General features: G+C 40.3%; 1 protein-coding gene across 3 annotated transcripts in view; it reads right to left on the bottom strand.

Moving 5' to 3' along the window:
* The window catches only part of LOC147892136 (splicing factor PWI domain-containing protein), a 39,451-nt gene extending 33,258 nt beyond the window's left edge, over positions 1 to 6,193 (bottom strand). For 2 of the 3 annotated variants that reach the window (XM_087387860.1, XM_087387861.1), the window contains exons 1-8: positions 5,909 to 6,193; positions 5,661 to 5,750; positions 5,393 to 5,515; positions 5,131 to 5,298; positions 4,919 to 5,002; positions 4,706 to 4,830; positions 2,711 to 2,776; positions 2,434 to 2,502 (exon numbers count right to left, since the gene is read on the bottom strand). In XM_087387860.1, coding sequence (XP_087243986.1) covers positions 2,434 to 2,502; positions 2,711 to 2,776; positions 4,706 to 4,830; positions 4,919 to 5,002; positions 5,131 to 5,298; positions 5,393 to 5,515; positions 5,661 to 5,750; positions 5,909 to 5,929 — 746 coding nt within the window. In that variant the 5' untranslated portion in view covers positions 5,930 to 6,193. Of the gene's footprint in view, positions 1 to 2,433; positions 2,503 to 2,710; positions 2,777 to 2,935; positions 3,040 to 3,270; positions 3,667 to 4,705; positions 4,831 to 4,918; positions 5,003 to 5,130; positions 5,299 to 5,392; positions 5,516 to 5,660; positions 5,751 to 5,908 lie in introns of those variants that run through there. The other variant, XM_087387862.1, reaches the window with a different exon arrangement.
* Between the last annotated feature and the right edge of the window lie 10,346 nt (positions 6,194 to 16,539).

Below are 16,539 nucleotides of genomic sequence, written 5' to 3'. Positions count from 1 at the left end.
AACAGAGGCGAAATGAAGCTGGGCTGAGGCAAAAAAGAGCAGGGTTGAGGCTGCTCTTATACCATGTTAGAAACATGGTGTGAGGGGGGGAGAGAGAGGTTAGGGAGTGGAGAAGTGATACTCAAATGAAGACACAATGCAAGTGGAATAAGTCCCATGTGGCACTCACACACTTGAACTAGTACTAGAACTCCTAGTACTACACACACACACACTCTTTGGCTGTGATATCTCCAACGGGAAGCCCAGAAAGAGTAGGAATTAGTCTAGAGATTTATTTTGCATGCAAAGGCTAACAATTAATGCTTTAATTAATTGTTGCAGGTACAAGAGGGGTAAATTGCCCTATTTTTAGGGGCTAAGGCTGCCTATCAAGAGAAGATCACAACAGCATGTGACCCAATGCTTGGAAGCCTCTACAGCTGCCAATCTATTTTGGAATGTAATTAGGGATGGATAGGCAATTGACATGTGCCAGAGAGCCCACTCTCCTTAGTATGAGTCCATATACCTAGATGAATCCACGAACATTCCCAAACTCATCCTCTAAAATCACAGTATAGTGCAATTTCAATCTCATGATAGTCACTCATAAGGTTGAAAACCATAAAACTCCATCACACATAGCAAGGACTAGCTAATATGACATCCCCACTGATGTCATCAGTGCCCAACAGTGGGGGTAGACCATAGTATAAAAATATGCTCTCACACATACAAATCCACACACCCACACATACTTGAGCATCCATTTATACAAAGTCTACGTACTGAGTTTCTGTCAGCACTCCGGAGGTGAAGGGCAGACTCAGCCATGATGAAGGCTAGCACTTAAGGAGAAGGCTAATCTCCTTAGTATGAGTCCAGCCCAAATTGGTTCTGGGCCCTCACGTGTGCACAGAGAGAGAGAGAGAGAGAGAGAGAGAGAGAGAGAGAGAGAGAGGAGCAAGAAATCGTCAATTCACCCTCACATAAGAAAACAAAGCGTCGATTTTCCATTCGAATAGCCTGTTATGTTGCAAATATGCATCTTTTAGGTGTAGATATGTGCCTTTCCAAGAATGGGCATACTACAAGATAAGGATAAAGCTGATAGCTTTACAATGCATGCAAAGATCAAAATGAATCCATGAATACACCCAAACTCATTCTCCAAAAGGTGCCCTTCTAACCTCATGACAATCACCCATCAAGTCCATCATGCATAGCAAGGACTGATGACCCATCAGCGCCAACAGTGCATGCGTCTAGACCATGGTATCATCTTTACGAGATGCAGAGGAGAAACTTAGGGATGTGGTATTTGATAAGACATATGGGACTGAGACCAGCAAAGAGGGAAAACAGCAGCCACTTACGCTTAAAATCAATGGAACAGGACAGCCATAAGACACAGCTGAACAGCCATTAGACCTAAAAAGTGCACTTCTAATATCATGAGAATCACCCACAAAATTGAAACCATCAACTCCATCATGCATAGCAGGACTATGCTCCTATGACCTATCAGCAACAACAGTGCATGTACACCATGGTATGCTCTCACACACCCACCTGAGCATCTGTTTATACAGAGGTATTCGTTACAGGAGCTGTAAAGCAGACTCAGCCATGAAAAAGCATTGCACTAAAAGAGAAGGCAAATCAGACGCAGGCCAGATTCTCTGCATTAAAGCTACAACGGAATGTGAAGGCAATAGTTTTTCACGTAAGTCTCTCCCAAAAAACATTTGGAGGGAAAAATGCTGAGAAACAGCAGCTCTGGAATGGAACAGCACAAGCCTAGCATAAGTATCCATTCTGCATTCTAACGACCTAGGCTTCTTGCACAAACATCAGAATAAACATCATGAAGGTACTGTTACTCTTAGCCAGAAAATGCTTCCGTTTGAAGCTACCTTTCAGAGAACGGATCGCAGACTCTTATATCAGTGAAAAGACTGTAGTAGCACTTTCAGACTATGGGCTAAAATAGGCTACAAAGTTCTAAGAGCAAGATAGTTGACATATAATATGCCAAACAGGTGCTATTACTGGAAAAGCAAATCAAAGTTACAGACCATAATAGATGTTTGTTACTCTTTCATAACAGATGTTTGTTACAGATCATAATGGATGTCTGTTACTCTTTCTTTGAAACTTAAATTATACCTTTCAAAAAATTTGTTTCAGACCTTAGAAATTTAAACTCTGTTGGGGCAAAGTCATCCATAACAAAGGTTAACACTAGACACCACTGAAACAAATAGTCCTCAGGCTGATTTAACTGCGCCTTGTACAGAGATGCACTGCCCTAAAGATAGGAAACATGGACTTAAAACCAACACCTGATCACCTCAGACCGATAAAAACGTCTTGTAAAATAATGACAGCAAGCCCCTTCCAACATCTAGCACACTTGAGGAGTTCACAACAAGGAGACCAAGAATGTACCTTGAGGCACTCCGGGAAGAAGTTATTGAGCCGCTTCTGGATCTTGAACGTGATAGTCTGAGGTCACCTCTGCAAACAAATAGAACATGTTGAGAAGTTCCCTGACAAAGGAACAACAGTAATTTCCATTACCAGGGCTAACAGACTTTGAACGAGACAGCCTAGGGTCACTTATTAAACATGATGAGCACTGCCATTTAAAAAAACCCATATTTATTTCAATTATCGAAGACTAATACAGAACAGAGAATTGACTCGACAAGAATACACAGCATACCGTTTTTCCTTCCCATGACGAAGTGCACTAGGGGACACATCACCAGGTCCATTGCGTCTAGAAACACTACAAAAAATTCAAACAAGCACCATTAGTCTCAATATTAGACACATGACTTAGGCTACCTTGATTCTGCATCATAATTGAATGGACATAGTCTTTTCACACTAAAATCATCAGATAAGATAGTACTAGTTTGATCGAATTGACAAGGAAGCTACCCACGCCGAAAAACAACCAAGCTTATAAGCTTCCAAGTATGCAATCCACATGTTAAAAGCATAAAAGCCTTGTTCACCAAACCAAGGTGACACACCTCGAAAGCAACCCTGTAGTGCAGACTCCAGAGCACAGATCAAAAGGCTAAGAACAAAATGTACTACCCCATGTAAAGAATTCTAGATAACACTACAAAGCCCTTTCAGGAAACAAAGCGATATCTGTCACCTTGCCTGCCATGAAGAGGACAAGCTCAATCATGCTACTTGATTGAAGCCCAAACAAACAAGCAGTAAAGTTACTTGAACATATCCATTATCAAAGACCAGGTGAAATCTCACTTCTATCCACTTCTTTATTTGTAATAATCCCATATCTGTCATAATCAGAAAAACACCAGGCATTAGGACTTCCTTGAAAGGCATGCATGTGATCACATCTTGCTAGAAAGTTCTTTACATTCAAAAAGCAAGCCCTTCAAGCATATGACAATACTTTGAAGACATTGACGTTAAGGGCTTTCCAAACAACAGGTCTGAGATTATAATTCATCCTCTCATCCATAAAATATAATGACTTAAGAGATTATCCTCCTAGCTATACAGAAAGTGTGTTAATCCAACAACATGCCCTCTTCCCTTCTATAGCCTTTCAAGTACATGCGATTGCCTAGCACAAAATTCTCAGGTTGAACAAAGAAGGCCACCTATACCTGCATGCTGTTGCATCAAAAATTAAAAAGGAAAGAAAGAGTAAGGGAGAAGATAAGGCCGAGGCCCAGGGGTTGCCTTCACACAGAGGTAGTCAACTGAACTTCTGGCACTAGTTAATTCCTGCGCGGCCACAAACAGTCGGTTACTTCTACAAGCTTCTGCCAAAAATGCAAACTTATCACTTACAAGCGCGGTCATGCATCGATGTACACTTGGTTTTCTTCCTCTCATACCAAAAAGCGCAATAAGATTTGAAACACAAAATAAAGAGACTAAACCATAACTCTGGCTGCAAAGTAAAAAGGAAACCCCCAACCCATAAACCCATAACAAAATGTTACACATGCATGTGGCACACTCAGAGGGAACCCGGACAAAATCCATTTATCAGCTTCTCAAGAAACTGTGACATATTATATGAGAACAAAGAAGCTGGCAACAATGAGTTCTCATTGACAGCAAAGGAGGCCTGCTACACGTTAGGAAATATAATCAAAAATGGCCAAAACAACAGGGGTAGAAATTAATGATGACGGCTTAACAAGAAAAAGAAGTCAGGACTTTTTCTCCCGACAGCTTGTGTTTTCACACAATGCATCTATGTACCAAAGGATAATATTTTCAATGATCATGATTAAGATGAGGAAATATTAAGTCATTACAATACATTGAGGAAGTAATTGTGGCACCCCCATCTTTCAATATGAAAGCATTCATACTCTACCCGCTGCATGCATTCATCTTCTCGAGTGTATATAATATGCAACCAGTGCCTCAAATTTTCCCCCATATAGAAACTACACCACTCCCAAAGTTAGCTGCGACATGAGCCCTCTGGAATAGAATGGAAAACACCAGATCAAAACAAATGCAATTTTGAGAGAAAGTCAAGATTGAAATTTACTAAAGCTGTAACTTAACGTGCAGCCAAACCAGAAGTTAACCCAGAACAGAAATAGAGAAGCAGAGAAAGAGCTATACTTCCACAATCAACAAAGTTACAAGTAGTACGCTATCATGAAAGGTTTGTGTAACTAGGATGGCAAATAAGATTGTGGCTCACCCATTCTTCATATATGTGCGCATGTCCTCAGGGGATCTTTCTCGAGAGTAACCTCTAGGTGACCTGCTTGATGTTGGCTTTACAGCTGCAACTACAACTGTTCTTGCCGCCTCTGAAGACGCATTCTGGTTCCCAAGACAGGTTAACAGGATGCATGATAGGTTTCCTTACACAATCAACTACCCAAGTATAAAAGCCAACACAAAAACTCACATGCTTTTTGCTCCATTCTTGTTCAGCAGCCAGTCTGTCCTCTTCTTTCTTCCGAAACTCAGAAACAATGCGTTGATCTTCAGCCTGTAAAGAATTCTTTCAGCCTATGAATCCTTGAACCTTGAAAAAAACCAGACAGCTCTTAGCAAGTCACTAGTTAGTGAAAAGGAGAAGATAAGATGGGTTCTGACAAATGGACAACCAAATTCCACCTTTTTCTTCCTTGTCTCCTCAGCCTTTTCATCTAAAAACTGTTGAGGAATTCCACTGATATTGTTTTGTGCGCTTGTCAGAAGGCCCCAAAGCTCCCTCATAAACTTTCCAGTATTCTTTTCCATAAACCCAGTGAGCTGTATCTGGATTTGTTTACCATCAACGTCCTGAAAAATGATATATGTCAGCCATTGATTCAAAATTCGCGCCCATTGATAAAAAGTGAGCTCGGCTAGCTTAAACTTAAAGCACCACCCATACCTTCCCCTCAAGTAGGCCATAAATAAAATTGATAAGAACTTCGTCCTCAAAACCCAGCAGTTGCGTGACCCTAGTGGCAATCCAGGGACGTACTGCATCCATCTTTACTTTGCTCATATCCACCTGCATTTTAAAAAACAAGCTAAATTCCCGCTACTGCAACGGCTCTTAAAAGTAAGTAAGACGCGAGGTGATACAAGTGACGAAGCTGGCATGGCGATTTGATCAGCTTAAAAACTGCAACGGCGGGTATCGCCTTTCAACTAACCAACTGATCAAGCTCGGGGGCAAATTTCTGCGTCTTGAGGAGCTTGGCAGTTTTGTTGGAAAAACGCGTGTCCTGCTCGGCCGACGTACCCTGTGAGGGAGCCAATGTGAGGGGAAGGGAGATGGAAGGGGCGAATTCGGGAAAGGGAAGGCAGGCATGCAATGGAAACAAAAAAAGGAAAAGAAGATGAGGGAAGGGAGGAAGAAGCAAAGCGAACTACGAGGAAGGGGGGAGGGGAGAAAGCGTACCCGGAAGAAACCGCCCGACATGGCTGAAGACGAGAAAGGGGGCGATGGAGGTGGGAAAGTGAGAGGAAAGATGGCTATGGCGAAGCAAAGCTCTGAGCATTAGGTTTCCATAGCCTCCCCATTCATCTCTTTATGTTCAATCTACGAACTCCCCGCTAATTCAGCTCACCCTCATCCTAATTAATCATCACAATCTATTCAATCTCATCAATCATGGCTATTACACCTTCAATCCTATGATTTTTTGCAGCTCATACACCTTCCACCTAGGTTTTCATAGGGATCTTTTGAGTTATCGTCTAACGAATCATCATGACTTTGATGAAGATTTAGCATCAAACATACGAGATATAATTGAGGTTTTTAATGGGATTTTTTGAGTTATCATCTCTAATGAACCATCATGAAGTTGATGAAGATTCAGAATGGTAAACATCAAACATACAAGAGATGATTGTAGCAAAACAAGGTCAAGCTGCTCCCTGGCTACTGCCTAGAGCAACACAGTAGCAAGAAGGCCATGCAGCCAAGGGGATTTTTTGCAGCTAATGTGATTTTTTGTAAGGGGATTTTTTGAGTTATAATGTTCTTTTTAGGCTCTCCTTTCTTCTAAACTCTATACTTTCACTTTAGAACTCAGATGAGCATTACTAAAGCTAAGTTTTTTTTTGTGCTTAGGTCTAAAATTCCCAAGCCAAACAAAGTGGCAAAACGACGTTGACATTGCTTTAACAACTAACACAACCCTACCTTACTATCTAATACAATCAACTTGACCAAAAAGTGACCTAGGCCAAGATTAGCCCAAAAAACTAACCTTAGCTCCTAACCTAACCCAACCCAACCTAACATACCTTACCTAAACAACCTATCCTAACCTATGACGTAACCTAACCTAATGTAAGACCACGAAGAGGGAGAGACAGGGCCAAAGGGAAGGAGAGGGGCGAGGGAAAAGGGAAGCAAGAGGGGAGGGAGAAGGGTGGGGCGTGGGAGGCTTAATTTTCCTAGAAAAGGCGAGCGGGCCCAAAAAAGCTAGGAGAATTTGTTGAAGCTATAGGAAAATCAAGCAAGCAAATAAATAATCTAAATGTCCCATAAAATAATTGCTTGAAGTAGAAAGTATTCAAAAGGGGGATTGTGTATCACATTACTTGAAAAGTCAAGGACTATTTTAACATGACCCCATTTGAGTTTGGCAATTACCCCAGGGGATCACTCATAAACATGTAACATAGCAATTTAGTGCACAAGGGGTATTTTTTTAATGGGGGGAGTTTATGTGCATGAGGGGATTTATGAAATAGCAACTTAACTTAATTTATATATGTAGATTTATGAAGGGGTGTCATAATTTTAAAATTGAAAATATAAACATAGGGCTTTAACCAATTACATGAGAAAATGCAAAAATGCAAGAATAGGGATAATTTTTTACACATGCTTGCTCGCACATGCTTTATGGGTTTATGAAGAGTGACCCCTCGAGTGCAATTAAAGGTAGAGATGTTAAAATTTGACTTTTTTTTTTCCCAAAATAGAAGTGTCTTCTCGCTCCCTATTATGGGAAACCTTGCTTTAATTTGGTGCAACAAATCGACCAAATTTTCATATTCTAATGCACACAAATTTTTTAGATGGTTCGTCTAAATCATGCCTTGTCATTTGATTTGATATGTAACATAATGCCATTTGGGTTTGACAATCAAAAGATGTAGGGATGTCAAAAACTCAACTTTTGGGCCAAAACAACCAAATTTTTGACAGCTTGCAAAGAAATAGGGATGTGAAAATGTCATCATTTGGGCCAAAACAGGTGCGCATTAACGCACTCCCTATTTTGGCCCAAAAGATGACATTTTCACATCCGTGTATCTTTTGATTTACAAGTCCAAATTGGGTCATGTTACATATCAAATCAAAAGGCAAGGCTTGATTTAGATGATTATCATACCTTGTTGCACCATCTAGTAAAATTTCAAGCACCAAAATATGAATTTGTGGTCAATTTGTTGCACTGGTTGGATTAGTGGGATATAAGAGTGAATCAATAACAAAGAAACATGGGTTTTGTTCCAAAAGTGAATAGAGTTAAAAGGGCTAAGCATTTACATATGCATGGAATGTAGACTAATCCATTCAAGGTGTCCTTATAGAAACGCCCCGCTTGTGTGGAATGGTGCATTGATGATCTCAATTGCTATGGTAGAAAGAGAGAACTTGATTGTAGTAGGGCTTGCCTTTGATACTAATGATGACTTGGCAGTGAAACATACCACCTCTCTTATGGGGGATGTGAAATTAGTGTTTATGACTTTAAAGTTATATGCGCATTGAGGAAACATATTAAATCATATTTTTTTGCTACTCAAATAAGGGATTCATAAATCTTTTATTGTTTTGTACCCCTCGCTTTTTTTTGCTTGCTCGCTTTTTGGTGATCCGGGGGGGGGGGGGGGGGGACTAACTTTGCTTCGAGGGGAGCGGGAGCCATACTACCTTAGGATAATCAAATTTATCTTCTTTTGGGGGAGGGGTCTTCTAAGTTAACTTAATATGATTAAGTTTTCATCTGGGGAGAGACTAATTAGTTGAGTTTTGAATAGAAGTTGAGTAGGGGGACATAATGTTTCTAAGCTTGAAATCTTCTTCCAAATGTTAAATGCTTATTGCATGATTTTTAAGCATGCTTTTTATGTCTTGCTTGGAAACTAAAGGTTGTGCTTGCATGTACCCTTATTGTACTCTAGTTAGGTAGGTTAGCAATAGCCCATATGACTTGAGAGCTCTTGTCAAAGGTCAACATAGTGCAAAGAACCTATGAGGAAGAAGTTACTAAAAGTTTTTTCCCTTTAAAGTATGATAGTCTAAGAGGAAGAATAGAATGTTACTTGACTTCAAGAGCTAAGCTTATAGTTTGAGTCCGTACTTTCAATGCTTAATACTATAACTAGTATGTATAGGTAGCCTAGGTGAGACAACACTCAATCCAACTCAATTAACCATGATCGTCTTCATTGAACCGAAGATTAGGAAACAAACTTCATAAAGCAACATTTGGAAATGACAACACAACCATAGAGCTTAGCACATAGAGATCATGAGTAAGGTCCATGGTGTAGTCCTAGTCTAGTAGACATCCATGCACATACCATAGATGCCCCCTCCACTAGAAAGGCATCAAAGTAATTTGCCAACCTACCATACCTATGGCCGATGATTGACGATCCTGCTATTGATCTATGGTCGGAGCCCTCATGCCAATATATAGCTTAGGCCATGGATAATGATGGTTTCAATGCTTGAGCCGTAGATCTTACGAGTCATGATTTGGGGGGTGATGAGCCTATATGAGTCACTTAGAGGGAGTGTACATGCAGTAGGAGGCCTATGAGATTGGATGAGAGCACGATCAAAGTGAAGCAAGGACGCCCCCTCTCATCAACACTTTTTGAGCTTTACATTTGATTAGATCATGACCTTCATTGACTGTCTAGGAGGTATGGGTTCACTACTTGTGGACCTAATGATACATATATTATTATATCCGATGATATAGCCCTCATATCCTCCTCAACAATAATAGGCTTGCAGAGACACCTAGAGCCTCTAGAGGTGTTTTGCGGGGAGAGAGACTTGATTAGTAAACCTTGGTAAGACCAAGTTCATGATCTTTCACACTCCACGGTCACTACTACATTGACATAACCTCACTTACCAAGGGGAGCCAATGGAGGTTGTGCAATCCTACACTTACCTAGGGTGGTCTTCATGGGACTAGTTTTCATGATCATGCAACCAAGGCACAACCTATGAGAGGTTAGGGAGCTTTGGTCTGATTAGAGCAACATTAGTTCTAGGTGCACTTCCAAGACCCCACCAAAGGGGTGACTACTTGATACACTAGTGAGATCGACAGCCATGTATGTAGCTAGTTTTTGGGGGTGATCCCTCGGTAACTTATTGGAGGAGATTTGAGTGGCTACAAGTGATTATGGGATGTCGATGATTTGGAGTAATTCTTGAGTCCCTCATCAGGTAAAATAGGTTGAGTCTACCATGTCACCAGTCCAAAACAATACCATTTTTTTGTAAGTGACATACGTTCATAGGGTTTGGGCTTTTCCTAGCTAGAGGCTACCAAGGTTGGAACTCGCCTTATGCGGATGACTAGGAGATAGTAGGATTAGCATGGCCTGGTATGCATGTATATCTAGATGTTGTGTCAATTAGGGTATTAACATGGATTGGTCACCCCTTTAGTATAGTTTGAATTCCCATCCAACTTGGTCCCATGAGATGAGATCAATCCTTTCATATTTTTGAATCTACTCTAGATCTATACGTCATGGACTTGGGGGGGGGGGCACTAGGAGATTCCCACCAAGATCCAATTCTATCATGATGACTTCTTGATAGTATCAAAGGATGAAATGATTATTAGATCACGGTACCTAAAGGATATAGGAGTCTCACATTCATTGAGATTTGTCATTGGGTAGCTATTGGTCTCTGCCATCAATTGAGGATCGAGATAGGGAGAGCCACATGCACACCTAGAGAGCAATGGATCTGCAAGCTATGCATAGTGGAGGAGGTAGAGACAAAGGAGCATTTCTTGCAAGTGTAGCACGAGATTTTGTGGATGATACCACTGCTTGTTTCAGGAGTTACATGATTCCGAGCACCTTTCTCGGTTTATCCACTTTCATGATCAGGTTTATATTTGTATTTTCCTAATTAACATGGAATGATAGAGAGAGACCCCTAATGAGACAGATCGGATAACAAGAAGTGATGATGCATTGCATAGGGGACAGCGCTACATTAGACATCATGACATGTCAGAGACTTTCACATGTTTGAGTCAGCCCAAGGCATAATGGAGTATTTAGGGGAGGAGGAGGTATAAGTATTTTCTTGAGGAGGTATGAGTATTAGCCTCATGGTTTTGTGTTGAAGGGGCAAGGACATAAGGTCTATTGGCTAAAGAAAGCTCTGGATGGTCTTAAGTAGGGACCTAGGGTATGGTATACACTTCTTTGTTGCACATGGCTTCTGGAATAGTCCAAATGAGAATACTCTCTATGTTAGAAAGACCAAAGCAAAATTTTTTGTCATCATACTTTATGTCAATGTTGATCTTATGGCAAAAGCATAGCCAAACCAACCAAGACAAGATCATTGTGTGTGTGGAGTAGCAACAAAGTTTTGCTTGTAATATCTTAAGATGGAAGGTAGATTTGGTGAATCTAATAGCATAGGGATAGCTAAAGTACTCTCTAAAAAAGATCTAGACATACTTCTAGCGAGAGAGAGACAAATCTATAGCTTGTGCTAGAAAGTTCACTTTCACATCATTTATCATGTGGTATACTACCACCTGACATACTGTGACCTTAACACGCTATGCTACATAGGCACTCTAACTAATATTAATGTTTGTGTTGCATTTATTGTTTGTATTGGAAGATTTAAACAAATTTTGGGGTAATTGAAATGCCCATATGCTTTAATTATTAATTCTGGTAGTAATGGTGTCTTCAGTAAAAATTTTGGCCCGTCTGCTATTATAAAAGCTTTATACCTTGAGAGGTGGTCTCCAAATTTTTCCCTTGATAAACCTAGGTCCACTAAGATCCTTGTGTGGGTTGAGCTTTTTGATTTTCCTCTCTCTCTTTGTAATCAACATGACAAGCATTATTATAGCCTAGGTGAGGTAGTAGAGGTAAAAAAAGAACAATTTTAACCCTCGAGGCAATCCTCAATTTTGTGTCCAGTTGGATTTGGCTGAGGAATAACATGAGACCTTGATGATTATGACAAGAAATGTGGGAAATTTACAAGGAGCAACCATTGGTTTACAAAAACCTCCCTAATTCCTATTTCTTTGTGGGCTGCCGTGGCAATCCATATTGTCAAAGATTGTCCACGCAGACACGGAAAGACTAAAGTAGCTAAAGACCCCCCAGCCCCCTCCTCCTACTGATAAAACCAAATGGATTGTAAAGGAGAGCAAGCGTCAAGCCTCTACTAGCTTAGCTCCTTTAACAAACGAGAGAAAGAAAGTCAAGACCCTATTGCACCAAGAAATCTTGAAGCCCACTAATATTCTTTCCCATAATACATTTCGAAGCTCTTGTTCATATAGAAACTGAAGAATGGATTTAGGATAATATGGACAAAACTGAGGAGCTCAGACATGTTGGTCAAAAGATTTTAAGAAAGACATCAAGAGGACGACTTCCTAGTGCAAGGGAAAGCTCTTGCCACCATTTAGAGCAAAAGAAAGATCTTGCATGTCAAGGGTCCTTCAGTTTTACCTAAGAGCCCTACCCCCAAGAATAAAAAGGGGAAGAACAAAATGGTAAGTAAGCCCATCTCTACTAAACATGTATGGCTAATTGACCCTTCAAAAGGGTTAGAAGTTGCTAGTTGGTTAAGAGTCCAAGGCACTTTCTCCAACTTTCCTTTCCTTTCAGGATGTTAAAACTTACTAGCCTTTGTTTAGAACAAAGGTTGTTGACAATGGACAGAGGTTGTACTAGCTGTTGTTTAAAAGAGGTTGTCGACAATGGATAGAAGAAGAGTGTGACTCTACACAAGACATGAAGAAGGTAAAGGGGGTACGGCTGTGCTGTAGGCATTCTCTCTCACTTTAAGGAAGGTATTTTGAATGATATTAAAGATGATGCAAATAAGTGGATAGCTCTAGAGTGCAAAATAATTAAAGTTCTTTTCACTTAGGTTTCTATCTATGCCCCTACTAGAATTTAGACACTTGGGAGTCATTAAAAGATTTAATTGGCAACTTAGTTCTTGTAGGAGACTTCAATATAGTGGAAACCAAAGTTGATAGGTGGTTGAATAGAGGATCAGTGGTGGTCAAGGGGTCTGATCTTCATTCTTAGGAGGACCACAAAGACAATCACCAACTGGTAGATGATGGTTCTATTGGTATCTTCACATGGTGTAACGAACAAATTGCTATTTTAACTCAATAAGTAACGACGTTGACTGAGAGAAGATGTATGTATGTGATGGAGAAGAGAAACCTACCTAGAATAAGGCAACGAAGAACATCAAGAAGAAGAGTTGAAGTATAATTATGACCTTTTGTTTTTCTGTCTATAGAATGTGGTAATGCTACCAATAGGAATGTGAAAAACGGAAGCTTGAAGAAGAAGCTTTGAGAGATTCCACCAAAGTTTTTGAAGGTTTGTGCAATCAAGACACAAAGAGAGTTAGTCTCCAATAGAGTAGCCTAGTGAAAACATGAGCACTGATAGGAATGAAAACATAATGCCAAAAAATAAATCTAGCATTAGTAAAAGTGATGACTATCATCGTAGCAAATGCAACAATTCGGGCTGCATATTCGTGGGCTACATAATTAAGATTGTGTGATGTAACAATACATCAATGAGGCAATAGGCAAGGCAAATTAACAAGCAAAAGGGGTGAGTTTTCGTATGCAGGCAAAGCAATACGCGCATCTCTAAGTACATAGTGTGACAATCAACATAGATCTACCCAACAACGGGGCAAAGGACCAACATTGGCCAACTGATTAGTAGCTTAGGCAAAAGCCGTTGAGGAGACCTAGACTGTCGCATTGTTGTGAAGCCGACTGTTCAAAATAGAGATAGAAAGGCTCTTGATTTTGTGTCAACAAGTGAACTTAAGGGGGAAGTGGAGCTAGAAGCTTTCAATGCATCCGATGGTCATCATGCATTGACAGAAGAGAAAGGGGGATAGGACCTACTATATCCATCCAAAAGAGAAAGGGATGCTTTTAACACTCTTGTGCTTGCTAGCTTTCCCCATTCCTTCCGTAGTTTTGGAGACAAAGCAAGTAATTGACCAAAGGTGATATGATTTTCCTTTTCTTTAAGGTTGGACAACAAGTCATAGCTTCCAATGCCTTGTCCTAAAAGAAAGTATGACTGACTAATTCTCCTTCTAAGTGCCCTCTTTTTCTTAATACGGCATTCCTCTTCTTGATGTTCCTCATCTACTTCTTCGTTGCTTTCTTCTTCTTCTTTTGCTTTACCACGTCCCTATTTAGCCATCATTACCACTCTTTCCTCATCCCCTGAAGAAGCTTCTAATAAGGATACTTGTTTTTCTTCTTTATTTCTCAATCTAGGACACTTGGGGCGAAAGTGACCTTTTTCATTACATTCATAGCAAGTGACCCCACTCTTATCTCGAGGCCTATCTTCACTCTTTGGTGCTCTAGGTTGTCATGCATTAACCAAATGCAATTTCAAATCAGCAAACTCTGCCATCAATTAGGAGATATTATAATCTAACTCAGAGTTCTTTGGTACCCGAGGAGTGCCCATTACCTCTACCTTAGAAGTTGAAGTTGTTGAAGACACAAAAGAGGATTCGATCTTTAGAGAAGCTTCTTTCTTGGTCGCAATGTGAAGTGCCGCTACGATGTTGTTGGATCTTTACTCATTACTTTTGAGCGAAGACGAGGCTCCATAGCCATAACAAATTTGCTCATCTTTAAGTGCTCCATCCCTGAGAGACTTTGAGGGGCTGATGATGAGGATGCCATAGCTCGCAAAGCTGCGCTTTCATACTTTGTTCATAAAGTTTCATATCGGATTGCCAACATAGAGACCATCTCACCCTCTCCTTGATAGAACCGGTCCAACTGTAACATCAAAGCATTTGGCAACTCCATTGCCCCCCGGCAAGGCCTCATGCCAACTCAAGGCTACACCTTCAAGAAAATTAGGCAAAATCTCCACTCGATCCTTCATGGACCATCTAGAAAGCTGGCATCCTCAAACAAAATCCTGAAGATAAGACTCTGGGTCTTCCCCTTCGGGTCCCTCAATACATTGGAATCTTCACCATGATGAAACACAAAAAGGAAACACCAAGATTCAAATAATATCCCAAACAAGATCCAAACAAGATCCCACAGAGCCTTAGTATACCAAGACCAACTTATTATGCATAACCACTTGTTGAAAACCCTCCACAATGTGATCCTCAACAAAATCTTAAAAAATAAGTGACCAACCAGCACCATGAAAACATTGTGTATACATGCATTCAAGAATCACCCTTGTCACAATCGGAAGTGCACATAACAAATTTAAGATATTGTACTCTTCGTCATTTGCATAGCAAAAGAAGTTGAAAGCATTGAGAATCACCACTCCATTGTTATAGTCAAAAACTACCAAAAGACTCAACTCTTCTTCACATCAAGCTGCTTGTGCATGAAATAATCCCCAATCTATCATTGTGCCTGTTGACAGTGTTGTTGATTCACCAACATATTCAAGAGTGCAAACATAAAGGATATGATCATGATGACTGTGTGAATAGCTTGAGCATCACCTTCACAATCTTTTATTTCTCTTAAATGGGATGCAATCTCTTCTAACGGAGTTCTTCTAGGCACACATATGCCTATACTAGGCATAACATGCAATCAAGTACACCCTAGACCATTTAGTAAGGTGGGATGAATCCAATACCAAACATACTCGGCGTCTCCACCAAAAGATCTGACATGAAGTTGGGGGTAATAAACTTCATGCACCTCTTCACTTCCTACTACTTTTGAACTGAGTGATAGAGATAGTTATCATTGGGAAAGGGACATTAAAAAGAAGCTTTTATACTAGGAGACCACACCATAATTTCCTCCCTTAGATGAGAATAAAGATGGAAACATCCCAAGTGATGTTGTAGTCAAGCATAGGGAGAAGGAAAGGATTAGCGGAGGCCATAATCTTAGCAAGCCAGTGGTTTGCGCCAAAGAGAAAAGTGATACGTTGTTGAAAGAAGATATTGCAGCTCAACATGACATGAATTGATATATATCGAGGAGTTTAAAGGGGCTGATTGGGTCGGATGGGTAGTTCCGAGGAAACATTGCACCTCCTTCATAGACACCTTTACATAGCTCAAAACACTTTCCAAACTATCATAAGACACAAAGACCCATAACTTTTAACAGAGACATGATATAAAATATTCAAACACATATCTAGATGCAGCTTGAAATGGGCTTCGCTCTGATATAAGTTTCAAAAGAAATAGAGAAGCAGTCGGAAAGATATGGGCAGTTTACTGGACGGGGTAAAAGCTATTTGAAAAAGAAATAGTCACACATAGAGAGTCATAGATTTTTGGTTTGACATCTAATACAATACCTGAAGACAAGAATTATGCTCCTTGAAGAGAGATTCACACTGATATAATTTCGTTCAAATCGGACCATCGAGCAAAAAGTTATGAGCAAAATACTGACAGGGGGTCAAACTGTCATGAAAAATACCTACTCCTTCTACTGGTGCCGACATGGGAGAATACTACCTCCATGCTTAGACTTCATCAGAGATCCAAGTCCCATAGAGGTCGCTTAGGAGGGAAGGAAGAGCTCCATTTGTGGCTTGGGAAATATATAAAGCATGTATGTGCAATGAGTGGCCAAATAGACAATACTTTTGAGCACTTTCAAAGAGAAAACAAAGGAAAAAGGGAAGAGACACTCAAGAGAGAGAGAACTCGAAGTGACCTTCATTACTAATAGAGTGAGACTCCACTCCAATGCAACTCAAAATACTACAAACACAAGGGAGAAGAAGAGGTTTCAT

The sequence above is a fragment of the Dipteris shenzhenensis genome, chromosome 17 (assembly GCF_047967505.1).
Source record: "Dipteris shenzhenensis isolate YYH24624 ecotype China chromosome 17, Dip_SZ_1.0, whole genome shotgun sequence".
Taxonomy (NCBI): domain Eukaryota; kingdom Viridiplantae; phylum Streptophyta; class Polypodiopsida; order Gleicheniales; family Dipteridaceae; genus Dipteris; species Dipteris shenzhenensis.
Note: the sequence above shows the minus strand (reverse complement) of the source record. Positions and strands in the feature narration are given on the sequence as shown.